Raw genomic sequence first — 23583 nt, 5'->3', positions numbered from 1 at the left:
TTTACCCAGAACTTTCCATGATCATATTCATCTTAGCAGGTATATTAATTTTCTACATCAAGTCAAATTTAGGAATTCAATTCATAATAGCCAGTCTCCATTAACTTAAATGAAATTTCTGAACCTTCACATCTAACAAATTTTTTCATGTCGTGTGTCACAGCCCACAATACAATTCTATTTTCCACCTTAGCTGGTGCTAAAGAGTATGTAATGTTGTTCTCACTTGTGCCTACTACAACAGTGGTTATTTATTAAAATGATTGATGCATATTTTCAACACTCACACAGGATGACATGGTAAAATTATGATGCTAAGAATAGCACTTGAAAATGGCTGCATGTCAAAATCAGCTGATTTTGTAATATAAAGGATAGTGATTGTATAACAGCCAGGGTAGAAAACGAAACTGTCTTCCCATGTAGGTAAGTTGTTGCACATTAATCCTTCACATGGAGACTACGACACATAACTAATGCAGTTAATGAAGGCAAAGATAGTGTTACACATTGTTTAATATGTTACACTAATATATATCTCCCGGTCCACATTTGTCTACGAACGAATCCCGTGAAATGAAACTTACCTCCGTCACAAACATGACAAAAGTATAAAATCACATGAAACAATATAGTGATGTATAAAAGACTGCCTCTAATGTTCTTAGTTTTGAAAAAAATTATATAATAGGATAGATAAAAAAAATCTACTCACCAAGCGACAACATAACACACACATAAAAGACAGTTGTAACTGGCCAGCTTTCATATTTTGTGTGTGTGTTCTGTCACCGCTTGGTGAGTAGATTTTTTATCTATCCTATTAACTAATTTTTTCAGTAATTGATTGTTTTTGTTGTTCTTAGTTCTGAGTATAACATTCCACACAAAGTAGTCAAAGTAAATCTACAATGAAGTTTAACTCAAATACTCACATTTTCTAAAGGCATTCTGTCATGGTTGAACATAGTAAATCGCTGCCAATCAGTGGAGAGTTTCAGAGACGAACGGTGTTCACCCAGGCCATACATACTGCTGCCACCTGGCAGCAGCATTGATGCTTGCAGAAACTGGTCAGCGAAGGTCAGTGTGTTTATACTGAATTTCAGTCTGCAACAGGAGAGTGAATTTGGTTCTAATTACTAAACAAAAAGAAAAGAAATATCGCATTGCATTTCTATCCTAAAGCAGCAGTTAAATGTAATTGGATAAATAATAAATATACTCACCAAGTGACAGCAGGAGAACACACACATAAAAAAGGGTTTTACATATGCAAGCTTTTGAAGCCAGTAGCTCCTTCTTCTGGCAGAAGGGGAAAGAAGAGGGGTGAAGGAAAAGGGCTGAAGGGGTCTAGGAAAAGGGTTAGAGTTCGGGAACATCACCCAGAAGCCCAGGTCAGTGGAGACTTACAGACAGGATGAGAAAAAAAGACTGATTGTTGGGGGGCTGCACCAGTTGAGATATGGAAACCTGAGAGCTTAAAGGTGGAACAGGGTAATACGCACAACAGAGATTACTGCTAAAACGTTGTGTAGCAGTTAATAAGAGTGACGTGTTAAGTGCACTGTATGCCACAGAGGAGGGAGGGGGACAGAGAAAACTAGACAGGTCAGAAAATTAAAGATGCAGAAAACTAAAACAGAGTGAAGAAAGGAGTAGTTATTGTGAAGAAATGATGAGACAGAAAAAATTAATGTAAATTAAGGCCAGGTGGGTGGCAAGAACCATGGGCATGTTGTAGTGGTAGTTCCCACCTGCATAGTTCTGAGAAACTGGTGTCTGGGGAAAGAGCCCAGATGGTGTGTGTGGTGAATCAGGCACCGAGGTCACTGAACTAGGCTGGAGGAGTAATTACATCCAATAAGGGAGACTATAAAGAGTCTGCATCTAAACAAATACATTTGCCTCGAATGCCGAGGCTGTACGGGAGGGAACGTTTGACACGGAAAGTATGGGAACTGTCCAAATGTATGTACTGTTGTTTGTTAGTAGTTTTAATGTGGACAGAAGTGTGCTGCGGGCCTTCCAGCGAGGATGAGATCAACATGAAGGAAAGTGGCACTGGATTCATAACAGAGCCACATATGTACTGGCAACACACACTATCCTGTTGCAGAGCGTGCTCTACAGCAAGACAGCTGTGACCTCAGCACCTGTTTCACCACACACGCCATCTGGATTCTTCCTCCACAAACCAGTTTCTCTGAACTCCGCAGGTGGGAACTAGAGTTACGTATCCTCGGTTCTCACCATCCACCAGGGATTTCTTCACAGTAACTACTCCTTTCTTCACTCCGTTTTAGCTTTCTACATCTTTCACTTCCTGACCTGTCTGTTTTTCGCCATCCCCCTCCCTCCTCTGTTACATACAACGCAGTTAGCTTTTCACTCTTATTAACTTGTGCACAGTGTTTTAGCAGTAATCACTGTTGTGTGTATTACCCTGTTCCACCTTTAAGATCTCAGGTTTCCATATCTCAACTGGTGCAGTCACCAACAATCAGTCTTTCCTTCTCATACCATCCGGTAAGTTTCCCTTAACCCGAGGTGCTGGGTGACTTTTCTGAACTCCAGCCCTTTTCCCTAAACCTCTACAGTCCTTTTCCTTCACCCCCCCCCCTTCCTTCCCCTTCGACCCTTCTGCCGGAAGGAGGAGCCACTGGCTCTGAAAGCTTGCATCCCTCTTTTATATGTGTGGTCTCCTCCTGCTGCTTGGTGAGTACATTTGTTATCTATCCAGTCACATTGAATTATCAAAAATTAATTATTTTTGTTATTATGCTAAAGCAACAGTTAATTCAGATTAACAATGGTGTGCATTTAGAAATAGTCGGCCACTGCCATGTTGCAGTGCTGACTGGCGTCACTGAGGCTACTCGATCATTATGACAGCATAAGACAGGAGAGTCTGTATTCGGTGACAGTACAGCAAGCATCTACCAGCAGCAAGCAGAGCGGCACCAGGCAAAGGGCGATGGTTGAGCGGTTGGGCAGGAAAGAAACTTTTGAAATTGCTGAACTTGTGGATTACCAGTAGAGCCAAGATAAATATTTCTCCAGTGGTCATGCAGTAGGCCTTTTTTATGCAATTCTGTGATCTGGTCACGGATTGCAAGGTCGACTGCAGCAGTCTTTCGGTGAGCAAGTGTAAGTTTAGACGGTGTTTCTCGTGGACTTCACTGCACCCCTGTTGCTCTGCTTGCAACTGGCTTACTACTTTTCCATAAGACATTGTACAGTGTTCCCATTTTCGTAACCAGCAGCTCACTCCAGGAATACAGTTTGAGATATTGTCCTGAATGAAAAAGGAGGATAAGTAATTATAGTTTTTATAATACAGTTTTCAATACCTTTTATGTGTAAGGTTATTTAGTGATCATCTGTAACATAATCTTGACCTGAGTGCTTTTCAATGTAATCTTACTTCTTCAAACCTGTAAATCTAGACTTGTTTGTTATGTTTTGCATGTCTGGATAAAGTAACTGCAGAAAACATTTCATGTTAAATTATTTATTTGAAATGTTATTATACTTTTATAAATTTTGTGGATCCACACTCTAAATGGATTATCCTATTAATAAATACAAAGCTTGAGTGGAGTTAAACCATAGTCTATATTAACTTTGACAATTGCGAGACTGATCACAGTGGCACTCTTTTTATGTGTTTACCACAGCCAACCACTTCCTTGCTTCTTGTAAGTTAAATTCTTACTGTTTCACTGGTAGCAGAGCATGTTTTGTTTGGGATTTTTGTGCCACTATTGATGGTGTTATGGTCATAGCCAAATACTGTTTTGTCTTGCACTATTTCAGACATGGCAGTCAGGGAAGTTTGACTGTGACTGGTACTCATAACAGCGGTTGCCATTTCGAGTCATAACAGCAGCTGTCTCGCCCTTTCAAATATTTACTTTTTGCTGAATTCATTCAAAATCATGATAGTGTACATGATCAATTCCTTAACAATGTAGTAACAGATAGATTGCTACTTACCATAAAATGGACATGTTAAGCTGTAGACAAGCACACTTAAAACACACATACATAGAGCTTCCAGCCACAGCCTTCATCAGTAAAGAGACACACACACACCATTCACACACACAAACAAGCACACCTCACGCACATGACCACCAACTCCAGCATTTCGGGCTGGAATGCATCTATCATGTGGGATGCAAGCAGCAATCTGGAGGGGGTGGGGAAGAGGAAGGGATAGCAGTGCATGGGTGGGGAGAGAGACAAACGGTGTCTGGCGGAGTGTGCAGGGACCAGAATGCCAACAGATGCAGTGTCAGGAAGTTTTGGGACAGGGAGTTGGGGAAAAAGGAGAGGAATGGGGAAAGACGGGAGGATGCATTCACAGAGGGCTGCAAATAAACAAGATGGGAGATGAGAATGGGGAGGAGATGATAGGACAAAGGGAGTGGAAACTGTTGAGTGGAGGGTGTGGGAACAGTTTGTTACCATAGATTGAGGCTGGGATGATTACGCAAGCAGAGAATGTATTGTATTGATAACTCCCTTCTGCGGTGATCAGAAAAGCTGGTGGTGGAGGGAAGCATCCAGATGGCTCCAGTAGTGAGGCAGCCATTGAAATCAAGTGTGTTATGTTCAGCTGCATGTTGTGCCACAGCATGGTCTACTTTGCTCTTGGCCACAGTTTGGTGGTGGCTGTTCATCCTTATTCATTGATGATATCTTCATGATCTGAACTCAGGGCCAAGAAATCCTATCTTCGTTCCTTCACAACCTCAACACCTTCTCTCCCACCCACTTCACGTGGTCCTTCTCAAGCCAGCGTGCCACCTTCCTAAATGTTGACCTCCTCCTCTCTGATGGTACTGTCCACACCTCTGTCCACATTAAACCCACCAACACCAACAGTACATGAATTTTGACTGCTGTCATTCCTTTCACACTAAAAAATTCATCCCATACAGCCTGGACACCTGGGGACAGCATATCTGCAGTGACAAAAACTACCTTGCTCACTATGCTGAGGGTCTCAACAAGGCCTTCACAGACAGGCACTATCCTCCCAACCTCACCCGCAAACAGATCTCCCATGCCATTTCCCCTGACACCTGGAATCCTCCCACCACCCCCAAGAACCACCCACAAAGGAGTGTCCCCTTCATCGCCCAGTACCACCCCGGACTGGAACAACTGAAACACATCCTTCGCCAGGGCTTTGATTACCTATCATCACGCCCTGGAATGAGGGACATCCTACCGCTCATGAGGTGGTTTTTCATCACCCACCCAACCTCCATAACATCCTAGTCCTCCCAGTCCATCCCTATGCCACACCAAATCCCAACACCATGCCACAAGGATTATATCTCTGTGGAAGACCCAGGTACAAAACCTACCCAATCCACATTGCCAGCACTTCCTGTTCCGGTCCAGTCATAGGTTTATCCTACCACATCAGGGTCTGGGCCACCTGTGAAAGCAGTCATGTCACTTACCAGCTCTGCTGCAATCACTGAACAGCTTTTTGTATTGGTATGACTACCAACGAGCTGTGGCCAAGAGCAAAGTAGATGACCCCGTGTCACAACATGCAGCTGAACATAACACACTTGATTTCAACGGCTGCTTCACTACCAGAGCCATCTGGATGCTTCCCTCCACCACCAGCTTTTCTGAACAGTGCAGATGGGTGTTATCCTTGCAATACATTTTCTGCTCTGGTAATTATCCCAGCCTCAACCTACAGAAACACACTTTCCCCACACCCTCCACCCAAGTTTCCACCCCATCTGTCCTGTTATCTCCTCCCCATTCTCACCTCCCATCTTATTTGTGGCCCTCTGCCAATGTAGCTGTACATCTTTCCCCATTCCTCTCCTTTTACCCCATCTCCCTGTCCCAAAACTTTCTGACGCTGTGTCTGTTGGCATTCTCGCCCCTGCACACTCTACCAGACACTGTTCATCTCTCTCCCCACCCACACACTGCTATCCCCTCCCCCGCCCCATTTCTGCTTGTATCCCATGTGATAGTTGCATTTCAGCCTGAGGTGCTGGAGTTGGCAGTCATGTGTGTAAGGTGTGCTTGCTTGTGTGTGTGAATGGTGTGAGTGTGGGGGTGTCTCTTTACTGATGAGGCTGTGGCCAAAAGCTCTGTGTATGTGTCTGTTAAGTGTGCCTGTCTGCAACTTAACGTGTCTTCTTTACAGTACGTAGCAATCTGTCTTTTCCTACATTGTTGATATTCCTACCTGGAGTTTCCATTGTTTGATCAATTACTTATCTGTGTGAACTGGTATGTTGTATATGATACATTTCATATATCCCAGAGAGCAAAATTAAATCTGAAAGAAAATTGCTGAGTAATATATTGAACCTAGTAACCTAAACATGTGATATGTAAGCTCAAAATTCATACAGTGACAACAATGTTTTGAAACAGAGCATACCTCCAGTAACCACTCTTACGGATTGGACCATTTACAGGGCTATTACAAATGATTGAAGCGATTTCATAAATTCACTGTAGCTCCATTCATTGACATATGGTCACGACACACTACAGATATGTAGAAAAACTCATAAAGTTTTGTTCGGCTGAAGCCGCACTTCAGGTTTCTGCCGCCAGAGCGCTAGAGAGCACAGTGAGACAAAATGGCGACATGAGCCGAGAAAGCATATGTCGTGCTTGAAATGCACTCACATCAGTCAGTCATAACAGTGCAACGACACTTCAGGACGAAGTTCAACAAAGATCCACCAACTGCTAACTCCATTCGGCGATGGTATGCGCAGTTTAAAGCTTCTGGATGCCTCTGTAAGGGGAAATCAACGGGTCGGCCCGAAGTGAGCGAAGAAACGGTTGAACGCATGCGGGCAAGTTTCACACATAGCCCGCGGAAGTCGACGAATAAAGCAAGCAGGGAGCTAAACGTACCACAGCCGACGGTTTGGAAAATCTTACGGAAAAGGCTAAAGCAGAAGCCTTACCGTTTACAATTGCTACAAGCCCTGACACCCGATGACAAAGTCAAACGCTTTGAATTTTCGGCGCGGTTGCAACAGCTCATGGAAGAGGATGCGTTCAGTGCGAAACTTGTTTTCAGTGATGAAGCAACATTTTTTCTTAATGGTGAAGTGAACAGACACAATGTGCGAATCTGGGCGGTAGAGAATCCTCATGCATTCGTGCAGCAAATTCGCAGTTCATCAAAAGTTAACGTGTTTTGTGCAATCTCACGGTTTAAAGTTTACGGCCCCTTTTTCTTGTGCGAAAAAAACGTTACAGGACACGTGTATCTGGACATGCTGGAAAATTGGCTCATGCCACAACTGGAGACCGACAGCGCCGACTTCATCTTTCAACAGGATGGTGCTCCACCGCACTTCCATCATGATGTTCGGCATTTCTTAAACAGGAGATTGGAAAACCGATGGATCGGTCGTGGTGGAGATCATGATCAGCAATTCATGTCAGGGCCTCCACACTCTCCCGACTTAACCCCATGCAATTTATTTCTGTGGGGTTATGTGAAAGATTCAGTGTTTAAACCTCCTCTACCAAGAAACGTGCCAGAACTGCGAGCTCGCATCAACGGTGCTTTCGAACTCATTGATGGGGACATGCTGCGCCGAGTGTGGGAGGAACTTGATTATCGGCTTGATGTCTGCCGAATCACTAAAGGGGCACATATCGAATATTTGTGAATGCCTAAAAAAACTTTTTGAGTTTTTGTATGTGTGTGCAAAGCATTGTGAAAATATCTCAAATAATAAAGTTATTGTAGAGCTGTGAAATCGCTTCAATCATTTGTAATAACCCTGTATATATCAACGCACATTGGCCAGTAGTCTTACTGATAGATGGATTAGACTTTGTTGTAGTACTTGTACTGCCAAACTCTACATGGCAAAACTGAAACACAAGTATTTGACTCTACAACAGTACATCATTAAAAATTAAAAAAAAATCCATTAAAGCTGGAATATAAGAGGTAACTATAACAATATTAAAGCATAGCTGCTACTCACTATACAGCAGAGATGCTGAGTCGCAGATAGGCACTACAAAAACACTGTCACAAAATACGCTTTCAGCCAACAAAGCCTTTGTCAAAAATACACACAAAGAGTTGCATTTGTATGTATGTGTGTGAATGTGTGTGTGTGTGTGGTCTATTTTTGATAAAGGCCTTGTTGGCAAAAGATTATTTTGTGGCAGTCTTTTCATTGTGCCTATCTGCGACTCAGCACCTCCACTATATGGTGAGTAGCAACTATACTTTTCGTAATATTGTTACATTCCATCCTGGACTTTCCATTGTTTGAAACGTAACTATAATTCATTTCCAATGGGTGGAGAGGCAATAGTGACAAGTCCATTTGCTGGCTGACTTTACTACAAACTGTTTCAAATCAGCTGAACCACAGCAGTCCATGCAAGTCTGTAAGTTAGGACAGAATGATTGTTTTCGTTAAAAAAAATTCACATATTCAGCAATTTGGCACTTTTGAACATATACAGACATATTCTACAGTCCTCTCTGAAGTATAGGGCAAAGGATGCTTTCAATTATATCACATGTTAGGGCATCATCTTCCTCCATTTGTGTAGGGAGTGCAGTAAGAGTGATAGCTGAAAAGTGTCTGTGCATGCTGTAACCAATTCAGCATTCTTTTCCTCGAGATCCCTAGGGGAGTGATACATAAGGCAGTAGTATATTCATAGTTACTTTACTTAACACTGGTCCTTGAAAATTTGTAAATGGGTTTCTGTACGTTAGTTGGTGTACATTTTCTAGAATTTGCCAGTTCAGGTTTCTCAGCATCTCCATGATGATCTCCCATAGGTCAGACAATCATGTAAAAATTCATACTACCCTTCTTGGTGAACATTCTATATCCCCTGAGAGTCCTATTTGGTGTGAATCCCACAAACTTCAGAAATATTCTAGGATGGCTCACATAAGTGTCTTGTCATAAGCAGTCTCTTATGAACTTAATTTTTCCCAGTATCCCATCTAAGTGTACTACCTACTCTACCTAAGTCTGAGCTTATGTGATCATTCCTTTTTATAACCCCGCAAATTGTTACAACCAGATATTTGTATGAGTAACTGATACAATTGTGACTTGTTCATACTGTAACCATAAAATACTATTTTTTTGGAAGAATAAACCACCATTTGGCTGCATATTACTGTATTTTTTTTTCCTGCACACTCTATGTTTTGGCCTTTGCGCCATTATCGAGTACGATGCTAAAAGTTCTTAGACTATCAACATGTCATATCTGGTACTCAGCCCAAATCAGGTAAACAAGACTAGAACATATCTTTAAGCCGTAACTATTAAATAAATATACATATATATAATTAAATACTTGATAAATCTTTAATAGTTACATTTTAAAGGCATGTGCTAGTCTCGTTTACCTGCTTTGGGCTGAGTACCAGATATGACATGTTAATGGTCTAAGGACTTTTAGCATTGTACTCGATAATGGCATAAAAGCTGAAATCTAAGTAGTACAGATGAAAAATACATTAATATATAGTCAAATGGCAGTTTATTCTTTCAAAAATAGTGTATGACTGTGGCCAAGCATAAAGAAAACTTCATATAATGTTAAATTTTTGTTTTGTTTTGTGAAGTGCATAGTTTACATTTCTGAATATTTAAGTAAGTTATCAGTCCTTGCAATGATCTGAAATCTTATTTAAATCTGACTGAATTCTGGGCAACTTTTGTTGGACAGTACTTCATTATAGATAATTGCATCACCTGCAAAAAGTCAGATTTCTATTAATATTGTCAGCCAAGTCATTAAAATACAATATAAAGAACATGGATCCCAACAAAATTCCCTAGGGCACCCCCCTCCCCCCAAAATAAATTACTTCTATATCTCTCGAATGACTCTCCATCCAAGATAACATGCTGCACTCTCCCTATCAAGAAGTCCGCAATCAAACCACAAATCTGATTTGATAACACGTACATCATATTTCTGCTAACAAATTTGATGTGGCACCAAGTTAAATGTTTTTTAAATGTCAAGAAACACTGCATTTATCTGATTACCTTGATGCACATGATATCATGTAAGAAAAGCTCCATATGGATTTCCACGAAAAAATCATTGCATACAAGATGTGATGTTGCAGGTATGACAGTGCTACTCTCTTCTGTTGAAGTGTATTCAACCATGTAAGGCTACTGTACCCTACATCTATTTGAACCTGCTTACTGCGGTAAGATAGTCTCCTTCTACAGTTTTTACCCCCTCCCCACAACGCTTCCCTCCACTACCAAATTAGTTACTCCTTGATGCTTTAAAGCAGGGTGGCCAAGAATTCAGTTCATGAACCATGCCCTGGTCCACGTGTCATAACATACAGCCAGCTGCACACTTCCCCTACTGCCATGCCATCCTGTCTTTGTGGAAGGAGGGGGAAACTGTGAACATACCATATTTAGATGGCAATGCAGTCACACTGCATATGACTTGGTTTCATATTGCATATTTCTCAATAACATATATCACAAACAAAACAAATTTTCAGTATTATTTATTTTTGGTGCACTGAAGACATAATATAATTTTTATCTAGTAGAAACTGTCAGCATATGGGCAGATGCAGACAACTTCAGAGATTTTCACACTCAGGTTGCCACGTAATCATGACTTATTCGATTTCATAACCAAAAAAAAGAGTCTTTCACATAGGTCGATCAAAATATTTTAGCACTTTTGCAACCTTGTTAAGGAGACACGGAAACTGCAAGAGGAAAAAAAAAAGTAGACTCCTGGGCAGTTTTAATGCAGATCCATCAGTTAACAGAACAGTGGTTCTTTCAACTTAAACAGGAAATAGTCTCCAAAACAGCTCAAAAACAAATGTAAGACTGACAGTGACCTCAAAATGTTTAGAAAACTAACCTTGCAACTCTTTCAAGGCCACAATGAATTCTTCAAGCCTTGCAATTTCTTTAATGAAGGTGAGCTTAGGGAGCTTGACTGTTGTCACAATTTTTCCATTCTGCATTGCAATTTTCTTTTTAAACACATCCTCATAAAACTAGAAATAACTCATTTCTCATCTTGTAGAGTCTAACTATAGACAGTGTGCAGTCAAGTCCACTTAAAATGTGAGGTCTGCAATCTATTCCAGGCGTTCTAATTTTCGTTCGTGCACTCCCTTTCCCTCTTAATAAATTCAACAATAGCAGATTTTAAATTTAAAAAAAAAATCATTCCAGACATGCCCTTTGACTTAACCATTGTACTTTGCAGTACTATATAAAATCTCCATACTCTTCATTCAATTCCACCAGTGAAATAACGCATGGTGCTTAAGAAATTTTACTATTTGTACCACCTATTTCTACACGTGCTGCATACCTGCAAATTTAGCACAAAGTGCTCCCCGATGAATCCTGTCTGTCTATCACTGGAATGTTATGCTCTTTCATTGTCAGCTAAATCTTTAAATTCTTTCTGCATGGTATTGTAATGTCATTTCATAGCACATTTGCAATACTTGTTGATTATGTTGCTGCAAAATAGGTATTGAGAATTCTCATGCCTCTCTTCTCCCATTCCCATTCATTTTACAGGGCTGTGACGACAAGTTTCTAGACTACCTCTTTTTGTGCAAACAGCCACTGGGCCTGTGAATGTCCTTCATACCACACATAAATAGCAAAGGATAAACAGCACTGACACCATGATTCTGCTGAACTGACAAAAGTTGTGCAAGTCAAAAAATGCCATACTGTAATACTAAATGGTATGTCACACTGTACCAGGCAGTTCCAAGAATGGTTTAGCAAAGCTGAGACTGGTTGAGCCTCGGTCTGCAGGCAGCCCGCCCATCTGGCTACCAAGGGGTTCGACCCACCATGGCTAACTCTGCCTTAGAGTATGTTCCATCAATCAATCCGTTTTTTTAGTTACATTGTGCCATAAACTTCTTATCTAAAATACCCGATTAATCTTGAACATTCTTCTGACGTACTACGAGGGTGGTTTGGAAAGTTCTCGGAATGGAAGACAAAAAAAGTGCTTACATCACTGAAACTTTTTTTTTTATTTTTCAATGTAGTCTCCTTGCAGATTAATGCACTTGGTCCAAAGATGTTCCAGTGCCTTGATCCCACCTCGAAAATGAGTTTACTCCACACCTGCAAAATAGTGGTCAACTCTGGCTATCAATTCTTCATTTGAAGTGAACCTTTGTCCACCAAGAAAAATTTTCAGTTTTGGGAAGAGATGGAAGCTGATGGAGCCATATCAGGTGAACAAGGCAGGTGTGGCAACAATTCATACCTTAGTTCATGTAATTTTCCATGGTGATGGCACATGTGAGTGGGCGTGCATTGTCTTGATGGAAGATCACTTTCTTTCTTGCTAAACCTGTGCTTTTTTCACGTATCTTTTGTTGCAAATTGTCCAGGAGGTTAGCATAGTATTCTCCAGTAATTGTTTGCCGAGTAGGGAGATAATCTACAAACAGAATCCCCTTCGCATCCCAGAACACTGATGCCATGACCTTACCCACCAAAGGAATTGTCTTTGCTTTCTTTGGTGGCAGATAATCAGCAAGTTTCCACTGCTTTGACTATCGTTTTTTTCTCTGGGGTATAGTAGTGCACCCAAGTTTCATCTGTGGTCACAAACTGGCGCAAAAATCTTGTTCGTTTCTCCTAAAACGGGCCAAACATTTTTCCGATATGTCCATTCTCATGCGTTTTTAATCCAGCATCGAGAGTCACAGCACCTATCTTGTAAATAGATTTTTTCATTTCTAATTCTTCAGTTAAAATGTGATATACCCTTTCAGATGACATCTGGCAAACGTGAGCAATTTCACGCACTTTCAATCGGTGATCATCCATGACCATTTTGTTCACTTCTGCAATGATTCCTGGGTTTAGTGACACATCTCGGCAATCACTCCGCGGATCCCCACCTAAGCTCTCCCGACCAAATTTAAATTCATTTTTCCACTTAGTAACAGTTGAATATGAAGGAGCAGAGTCCCCCAGTGTATTCTGGAAATCGGCATGAAGGTCCTTTGCTTTCATACCTTTCATTACGAAATACTTAATCACTGCTCAAATCTCGATTTTTTTGCATCTTTGCAAATACTACATGGGAACAACAGAGCCACGTCACCGCCACAGCTCTCTTCCGAGAGCACTGACATGGGACGTGTTTACATGCAACAGTCCAATGAATATCACATGAACAACTCGTTGCACTAGTGCTAAACTCTCGTGGTGATTCCGAGAACTTTTGAAACCGCCCTTGTACATTTCCAAATTTTCTATTAACAATATTAACGTTGCTCAAATTATTTTCTCCAGTGACAGACCATTGGGTAGGTGTGAAAGTATCATGGACCCTAAGTTATGTATAATGGAGAAAAATTTATTTTCTGTACAGCTCCTTTTGTACTTGGTGCTAAATCACAGAAAACCTAAATCAGGATGGCTGGGCATGGGTTTGAACTGTCGTCCTCACAAGTGCAAGTGTAGTGTGCTAACCACATCGTCTAGTACTGGGCTGGAGCCATTCAGTTGTCAGTTGTCGAGCACACTGACTGTAGGGAGTCACTTGTGCGAATGAAGTAGAACAGGTAGTCATAACTTTTATTGCACAGTGAATACGCCTGTCGAATTAAATGTTCTCGGGCCTCCAGCTGCATCAAGTGTTTAAAATACTATGAGCTTTTGACCGAGCTCTCCTTGGCTATTTTCAAGTGGAACAACTGCCGACGGGCAGCTGGTACGCATTCTTAGAATTTGTTGTTGTTATTGTCGTGGTCTTCAGTCTGCAGACTGGTTTAATGAAGTTCTTCAAATTAGTCTATCCTGTGCAAGCCCCCTCATCTCCAGATAACCACTGTGACCTACTCTTTCTGAATCTGCTTACCGTACTTAAAGCTTGGTCTCCTCCCTCAATTTTTACCCCTCATACTTCCCTACATCATCAAATTGAAGATTCCTTGATATGTCAGGGTGTGTCCTATAAATTTCTCTCTTCTTTTAGTCAAACTGTGCCATAAATTTTCTTATGCAATTTGATTCAGTATTTCATCAGTAGTTACTCAATCTGTCCATCTAATCTTTAGTACCACATTTCAAAAGCTTTTATTCTCTTCTTGTCCAACTGCTCATTGCTCTAGTTTCACTTCTGTACAAGGCTACACTTCAGAAAAATACCTCCAGTAAATACTTCCTAACATGTAGATCAATATTAGGTGTCAACAAATTCCTCTTTTTCAGGAATTCTTTTCTTGATATAGCTAGTCTGTGTTTTATATCTTATCTGCTTTAGCCATCAACAGTTATTTTGCAGTCCAAATAGCAAAACTGCTCTACTATTTTTAGCAACCCAACTCCTAATCTGACTGACTCAGCATTGTCTGATTTAATATGACTACTTTCCATTGCCCTTGCTTTGCTTTAGTTGATGTTCATCTTATAACCTCTATTAAATATGCCATTCATTACATTTAACTCCTCTTCCAAGTCATTCAAAATTTCTCGTAGGTTTCCTGCACTGTTTGCTCAACGAACAGATTGTATAATGTTGGGGATAAGCTAAATATAATCTTGTCTCACTACCTTCTCAATCACTGCTTCTTTGACTCCTGTAACTACATTCTGGTTTCTTAATAAGCTGTAAATATTCTTTTGCTCTCTGTATTTTATCCCTGCTATCTTCAGAACTTCAAAGTGTATTCCAGTCGACACTGTGACCTGCCTTTACAGCGAAATGTGTAGCGCACTAGCTTTCGAGAAAGGGAGCTAGATCCAGGTGGAATCTGCATGGCTTATTAATGATTGTGGGGTGGTACACCTGCCAGCTTGAGTGTGATTTTTAGACAGTTTCCCATGCTCATTTAGGCAAATGCTGTGTCGGCCCTCAACCTCTGCTTCAGAGAATACATTACACAAACAGTTAAAATACGATAATACACAGAACAACCTACCACAATTTGTAGGCAGATGAAGCACACAAATAACCTCCCTTCAGATATCTTGATGGCTGTAGTGTCAGGAAGGGCATCTGGCCACAAAGTTGAATACTTTTTTAAATTTGCAGATCCTGAAAAAGTTGACCTCATACTAGATGGATAAATGCTAGGGAAAAGAAGGAGAAGATCCCAGTCAAAACTGTCAACATTCTTTCAATACAATCATTAACTGGCTAACTAGTTTAACAGAATAATGGCTTTAACTTGTAATCCATAAATATCCACCAATAAAAGTGCCACATCTAAGATGTAGTACCTATCACAAACAGGAATTTAGGGAATTAAAGGACTACCTCAATGAGGGAGTTGTTTGCCACAGACAGAAAATCAGGATGATACCCTTCACTGATGACACAGCAGTACTCACCATACGTGAACAGGATTAGACTTAGGTACTTAAGGAAACAGACTGTGTACTAACTGATGCCCATAGTATACACTAAATAAAAAGTAAATTAAGGTAAAAGTGTGTGTAGCACATGAACCCTTGGTACACATCTAAATTTTACTCTTGAATGCAGGGCTGTTTAAGTAGTGGATGAACTGTATTACCTAAGAAGTGGAATAGACAAAGACAGACATAGTGCCAGGTACTGCACAAGACATAAAGGGCTACCTACAAAAATAAGCAGCTGCTGACTTCGAATTATATGAGTCCTGAGATCAGAAAATTTTATGAAAAGCTATATGTAGCGCGCAGCTCTGTACAGACGCAAAACTGTGGACGATGGAGAAACAGGAATGAAATGCATTTAAAATACAGGGTGATTCAAAAAGAATACCACAACTTAAGGAATTTAAAACTCTGCAACGACTAAAGGCAGAGCTAAGCACTATCTGTCGGCGAATTAAGGGAGCTATAAAGTTTCATTTAGTTGTACATTTGTTCGCTTGAGGCGCTGTTGACTAGGCGTCAGCGTCAGTTGATGCTAAGATGGCGACCGCTCAACAGAAAGCTTTTTGTGTTATTGAGTACGGCAGAAGTGAATCGACGACAGTTGTGTTAAGGATATGGTGTTTCGGCCACCTCTCCCAGCCACCATTGATGATTTGAAACGAGAAATAACAGCAGCTATCCAAACTGTTACGCCTGATATGCTACAGAGAGTGTAGAACGAGTTGGAGTATTGGGTTGATATTGCTCGAGTGTCTGGAGGGGGCCATATTGAACATCTCTGAACTTGTTTTTGAGTAAAAAAAAACCTTTTTAAATACTCTTTGTAATGATGTATAACAGAAGGTTATATTATGTTTCTTTCATTAAATACACATTTTTAAAGTTGTGGTATTCTTTTTGAATCACCCTGTATACTGTAACAGAGGGCTGCAGCAAGTTAGTGAGTAAAAAATTCATAATACAGAACATAATTAACTCAGGGAATAGACCAGCTGGGCACATATTATGACACGGATCTGTGTTACAAAATGTAGTTAAAGGGGCTATGGAATAGGCAGGTCTAGGTAGACTGTCAATGATGTGGGATGCAGCAGAAATACTGAAATGAAGAAGACAGCTGGCAAGTCACAGGGCTGGGTACCAGCACTGAAACAGCCTTAGAGATGATGATTGAATGTACAGATACACCACAACATCTGGAAGATTTTAGCTCAAGTGAGACGCCTGTGAGCTACGATTATGGTGGGGCATCTTCAAGAGGATGGTGTATGACAGAACTAGGCCTTGGAACTGAAGGAATAGATACTGCTGACCATAAAAAGGACATGCATTACCATAGCACAATATACTGTGGGATGGCATAAGGCATCCAGGCTTCTTTCATATATTTATTAGAGCCATGAGAAACAATTTCCCCTGAACGAGTCATTCAGCCAGTTTTACATTTAGCCATGTTACAATTTTTATACTTCAAACAAGGTCATAACTACATATGAATCTCTTTAAAGGTTGCCGAATAAGATCTGATTTTTTTTTTTTTTTTTTTTTTTTTTTTTTTTAAGCCATTTTCCTGGACAGCATCATGCAATGTTAAGAACAGTCAATCAAAAGGTTTCCTGCTGCTTATGTGATGGAATTTGGAGACTGCAAGAAGCTTCTCAATCTCTCTTATATTGGCCCTCCACAAGAAATGATGCTCTTCTAGCCCTGGCACAGCTTTGGGTAGGGATTTTCAGTTTTCCAAAGCAAGACCTTTATAATACACTGCCTAATGAATTTTCCTGTTTCCAAACTTTCCCTGCCAGGAAACAACTAGGGAAGCTACTGTAACACTGGCTAGTGGCGTCCATAATCTCCTCAGGCAAGACTTCCAATATACCATTTCCAAGTAAGAGGCAGGAGCAAAGTTGGGCTATCTGACACATAAGAATTGCTTAGTACCATCCTATGGAAGCCACTATGGGTCTCCACATCCCATACATTCCTGAGGGTGCCCACCACATCTTGGCCTCCCATTGAACACTTAGCTCTCAGAGTCCACCTGATGAACAAACAGCAATGTACAGCATATTACTGTTTCTCCACACGACATACATAAAAACAAGTGAATTTCACAGAGACAGTGGGAGGAGTTATAGATAAATTACGTGTGACGAGAAGAGGTGCTGTGTTTTCAGCATTGAAATGGAAAATAATTGGTAATGTCTGAAACATACAGCATATCCTGTGGTTGTGGTAATATTGGGACATGAGACCTTATTTTAAACTGCTGCCATCAAAGTGGACAGGCTTAGCAGTTGTGAAGTAGCTGCCACACATTGCTTACTTTAGTTCTATTCATACACTGCACAGCCTCAGTTTGTGACTAGGCTGGAATGCAAGGTAAATGCTTTTGATCACATTTTACACTTATGCAATACTTTCTATAGTTCGCTCACCACCATTTTTTTCTCTTCAATGACATTGCAATTTTGAAATGAAGTTGTAGGGACATGAGAGTTCAGGCATCTGATTCTGGGTTTCATAGTTCTGCAAAAACTACTAAATATTACTGGTCATGGCTTTCTTTTCCAAATATGTTGTGTGTAGGTCTTTGTACTGTGAGTGGAAGAAGAGAGATTAGTTTCAATTCCCCACTACAAAGCACGGTGTATGCAGACTATTCTGTGATTGGTAGCTTAATACAAGCTGTTAAAACAACCCTTTGCTTTCCCTCACAGCTGAAGGGGAGTGTTGCCAACATTGTTCCATAAAATAACCAAGTATTAGCACAGCCCCTATTCATAAATTTTCCCCCAATCGACTGCTAATTCACTGCACTTTACACATTTGATGATCAGGAAATCGGACAGATAAAAGTCACAGATATGCGAATCAGGACCACTTCTCCTCAAGAACAAAAAGCAAGCAACAGAATGGTTATAAACGTTGCATAATTACAATGTTCTGTTGGTCCACTTGTGCAACACATCAATGGTGGCTCCATTAAACTGCAGCCTGTAGTTTGGCTCAACGGACAGCAACTCTTCTGCAGGAACTTCTGGCACTGGTGGTTCATACCGAATATTGTTAGGATCAGAAACCTGAAATTCAAATTTCATGTAAGACATTTGGCTAAAAAATAACTGTATACTTTCCACATAAAGAACCAAGTTTTCAATATAAATGTTGCTTCTAAAAATTCTGCGTCTTTGTAGCCCAACAAATGAGTTCCACATTTTTCTAAGACTGATAATGATGGTATTTCATTTATAATGGAAGTCAAACACATTACTACATTATATCTATGGAAGTAAGAAATGCTTGAAAATTTAATATAATATGTGTAGATGAAAGTCTACTCGCCAAATGGTAGTAGGAGAAAAAACATACAGAAGATATGGAAATGGGCAAGCTTTGGGAGCAGGTGGTTCCTTCTTCTGGCAGAATGGAAAGGAAGAGGGATGTAGGAAAAGAAATGGTGATGTTTAGGAAACATGAACAGATACGGAATTACAAGCTCAAAAGCTTTCTGTTTTCTCAATAAAAATATTTTAATTTCTTTGTGAACACGTTATGTATACCTGTCTTCGTGACAACCATCACAAAGATATTATGTCTAATGCAATTTTAACTGCTTTTTTTGTCTTTTCCTCTCTCTTTCCCTCCTTGTAGCCCCCTACTTTTACATATATACTCTGCATGTCCCACTGTACCAGTTATTGGGGTTTCTTCCCATTCCATTCACATACAGAGTGCGGGAAGAATGATTGCCTCTGTGCATGCAGTAATTATCCTAATCTTAGCCTCACAATCTCTATGTGAGCACTCCACAGGGGATTGTAGTATATTCCTAGAGTCATCATTTAAAGAGAGTTCTTAAAAAGCTTTGTTAGTACTCTTTCTAGTGATAGTTTATGTCTACTGTCCAGAGTCTGCCAGTTAAGTTCTTTCAACATCCCAGTGACTATCTCCCACGAATCAAACAAACTAGTGACCACTTGTACTGCTCTTCTTTGTGTATGCTCAATACCCCCTGTTAGTCTTATCTGGTACAGGTGTTAACACACTTGATCAATATTCTAGAAACAGTTACAGGAGTGATTTGTCAGTAATCTCCTTTGTAGACTGATTAAACTTCCCCAGTATTCTACCAATAAACTGAAGTCTATTGCCTGCTTTACTCACATTTGAGCCTATGTAATCATTCCATTTCATATCCCTACAAAGGGTTCCACACAGATATTTGTATAAGTAGGCCATTTGCAACAGTGACTCAGTGATATTAGGCCTATACTCATAGGATACTACGTTTCTTCATTTTATGAAGTGCACAATTTTACACTTCTGAACATTTAAAGCAAGTTGCCAATCATTGCACCACTTTGAAATCTTATCAAAATCTGACTGAATATTTGTGCACCTTCTTTCAGATAGTACTTCATTGTAGATGACTGCGTCATCTGCAAAAAGTCTGAGGTTACAATTAAAGTTGTCTGCAAGGTCATTAATACATAACATGAACAGAAGGGTACCAATAGACTTCCCTGGGGCACACCTGAAGTTACTTCTACATCTGATGGTGACTCTCCATCCAAGATAACATGCACACATTTCACTTGATACCCTACACGATCATACTCTTGACAATAAGAGTACAAGTGGTACTGAGTCAAATGCTTTTCGGAAATAAAGAAATACTGCTTCTACCTAACTGCGTTGATCCAAAGCTCTCAGTACGTCATGTGAGAAAAGTGTGAGTTGGGTTTGAATCCATACTGTTTAACATTGAGGACATAGCTCACAATGTTTGAGCTCATAATATGTTCTACTGTTCCCTCCATGGACAGTGTTCAAGTTCACTTATCAGTCCTATGAGCTACCAAGACACGACACATTAAGTGAACAGCTGACTTGAAACATTATCTTCTTAATTAAAATAAACTTCAAGGGCTAGTTATAGTACTAAGATATACAATTCTTTTACAAAACATACCTTAATTCGCAACTTATTTTCTTTCCAGTGCTTTACATCAATTCGTAGAACAGGCACATCATTAGGATATGGTGATCGAAACATACGCTGTAAAAATACTACTCCTCCAGTTTGAGTTTCACTACTGTTGATTATTTTATAACTACCATAGTTTTGGGGATAAAAGCAGAATGGTATCCCCAAAGAAATACGTGTTTCGTTGATATTTCTATCAGACACGCCTTTCCAGCAGCATCCCCTCTTGCGACAACCTTCTTTATTGGATCCGTCCTCTGGATAACAGTCAAACTTAAGACTGTTTTCAACTGAACATTGACTTACGGATGGGGCAGGCGGGTCCGGTAGATTCTTTGGTCTGCTTTTTGGGTGCAGAGTTTGGGCACGATGAGGCTGATAGCCTCGAATGGGAATATCAACATACGCAGGTGTTTTGCTATTTAGAATATCGAAACAGTGTAGTAAATACACTGCCGGAACAATAACGAAAATTCCAAACAGGAGCATAAAAACGAAATAAACTGCACAGTTTGACAAGTCGCATTTCCGCGAATGTCCTTCAGCGTGCGACTCTGTAGCTAAAGTATCATTGCCACATTTATTAAAATCAGCTGCTGATTCTCTACAGAACCCGGTGTCCTGGTCCGTTTGACAAATAGCTCTTGTTTCAATGTTCTGTTTTCCCCGGAACTTCCTAAAAAAATTCTTTAGTAAACCCTGCATGTTTTTTACTAGACAACACAAGTAAGAAAAAACTATCACTTCTCCGATGTCATTTACGCTGACATAATTTCATGTAATGCCCTATGTACACCTCACATGATTGATAAACATGTAAAATATTTGTATACAATCATATGATTCCAGGCTCAGGCACACCAAACATGTTCAATTGTCAATTGAGCTACAGTCACTGGTTTCGATACATATCGAAATCGAAATTAACTGTTACCAACATAGCGGTGCAGAGTTCCGTTCAAACGCAACGATCTGTTTGCGCAAAGGACTGCACACATAATATCTGCGCAGATAGATCGTTGCGTATGAAGAGTATTTGTGTATAAATGAGATATGTGAAAACCAGGAAGTAGGTGTTGAAGGTTTGAGCGAAATCGCTCAAATCTGTGGGTTCAAATCACATCTGCACAGACACACCGGAGCTGTGGACAGGAGATATCTGCAAATCCGGTGCTAAAACGTGTTTGAGGAAGTTATTTGTACAGTCAGGTGTTTCTCATCTGTTTGTGCAGAGTGAATTTTACAATGACAGATACCCGTAAGGCTTCTAGATAGTTCACTGCCGAGTTTATCGTAATGTGTAGGAGTTTTAGAGTCTGACAAACTGCCTATTGGCTTCTGTCTCGGGTTCTTCGGCCGACGTTCATATAATGATTTTTCTGACGTTTCGCCAGCACGAGTTCACCACCGGCAATGGAGGGTGAAGCTTTGACAATGCCAGCCACTCGTGCTGGCGAAACGTCAGAAAAATCATTATATGAACGTCGGCCGAAGAACCCGAGACAGAAGCCAATACGCAGTTTGTCAACAAGTGGCCACGAAAGCCTTAACAATTTTGTTTTAGAGTCTGTTACGACGTTCGTGCCAACCGATGATGTCATTGTGTTCAGTAGTGCAGTGCTGTGTGTGTGTGTGTGTGTCAAACAGCTTCCGCGCCAATAATTTGTTTTATGGTCTTTTGTATTGCCTATTCTTTAACATAAGAATTTTTATATAATTTTGTTTGTTTCATGTTTTTATTTTTTATGTTTCCTTGAGTCCCAGTCTCTCAGGGATACAGTGTTAATGAGCGTCTTCTGTTTCACATCTTCCTGGGTTATACCCATTTTCACAACGTTTCACCTCAGAGTTTAACGTTCGGATTCGTACTCAACTTAGAGTAACTGGTTGTCCAATCCGTTCGGCATACACTGTTACCTAAATAAAAAATATTGTTCCATGGAATCTCCAGACTCAGTTTTGTTCACACCAAAGAAAGGTCAGTTAACTCAAATCATGCTAATCTCAACAACTGATGACCCCGACATGATCTGGGCTGAACAAGAAGGTTGAGTGACTAATGTGGAATTTATATATCATGCAAGATACAGACATGCTGACAGTGTGTAGACTAGCGATCCTTTTGCCTCCATTTATTTATTTATTTATTTATTTATTTTGATTCAATATCAACTGATTACAAAGTTTTTTTGTTCCAGTCTTCTGGATAACTCAGAGCCTTACTTAATACAGTTACATATTATTGTCTGGCTTTATTATCTACAGACCTTTTTCTAAATTTCGTTGAGAGAACAATGTTACATATATGGATTGTACATAAAAACAAATTGCTATTACAAAGCGTAATTAAGAAATTTACAGTTTGTGACACAGTCCTCAGATCTGAGATTCAAATATTTACGGTTTGTGACACAGTCTAAGATCTGAGATTCATATATTTTTAGATAGATGGTCTTCCACCATACGAGTGTACTACATCGAGAAATTCATCTATTAAATACACAGGATTGTTTAGGAGCCATAATTTTAATTTATTTTTTAGTTCTTTAATGGGCAGCTTGGAGATATCAGGATGGAAGTAATTCAGTAGTTTTACACCTGCTTAGTGAGGACTTTTCCCATAATGTGTTGTTCTATGAAAGACACTGTGGGGTCTCTCTCTACCTCTAGTGCTGTGATCGTGTAGTTCTCTATCAAGCGTTTTCTTACTGTTTACTGCCATAATGATTATTTTAAGTTCATACAGGTTATGAACAGTTAGTGTTTTAAATTCTTTAAACCAATTTCTGCAGGACTCCCGGAACATTTCTTTTCCATAATTCTAAGTGCCTTCTTCTGTAGGATAAGTACACTTTTCATATTATCTTTTCTGTTGGCTCACTGTAACTCTATCCCATAGCTTAGATGGGATTCAAATAGTGCAAAATATACTGGCCTCAGAGTGGTAATGTTACAAAAATGTGTCTGTTTTCTTAGTGCACATCTGGTAGTAGATAGCAAATGCAAATATCATTTACATGATCAGACCAGTTTAATTCTGCATCATGTGTCAGGCCAAGAAATTTGGTTGAGTATTCTTTTTTAGTGTATTCATCACCCATTAAAATATAGTTTTCATGAGATTTTTGGCTCCCAAGATCAAATTCAATTTAGAAATATTTATTT

The 23583-nt window shown here is 40.0% G+C and overlaps 1 protein-coding gene across 1 annotated transcript in view; it reads right to left on the bottom strand.

Annotated features, from left to right (window-relative positions):
- Positions 1-21298, bottom strand: part of LOC126253697 (lysosomal alpha-glucosidase-like) — a 141691-nt gene extending 120393 nt beyond the window's left edge. The window contains 3 exon segments of the mRNA XM_049955224.1: positions 936-1110; positions 18369-18511; positions 20404-21298. Of these exon segments, the coding sequence (XP_049811181.1) occupies positions 936-1110; positions 18369-18511; positions 20404-21123 (1038 nt within the window). The 5' untranslated portion in view covers positions 21124-21298.
- Between the last annotated feature and the right edge of the window lie 2285 nt (positions 21299-23583).

This window comes from Schistocerca nitens, chromosome 4 (assembly GCF_023898315.1).
Source record: "Schistocerca nitens isolate TAMUIC-IGC-003100 chromosome 4, iqSchNite1.1, whole genome shotgun sequence".
Taxonomy (NCBI): Eukaryota; Metazoa; Arthropoda; class Insecta; order Orthoptera; family Acrididae; genus Schistocerca; species Schistocerca nitens.
The sequence above is the reverse complement of the archived record's forward strand: the minus strand, read 5'-3'. Positions and strand labels throughout refer to the sequence as shown.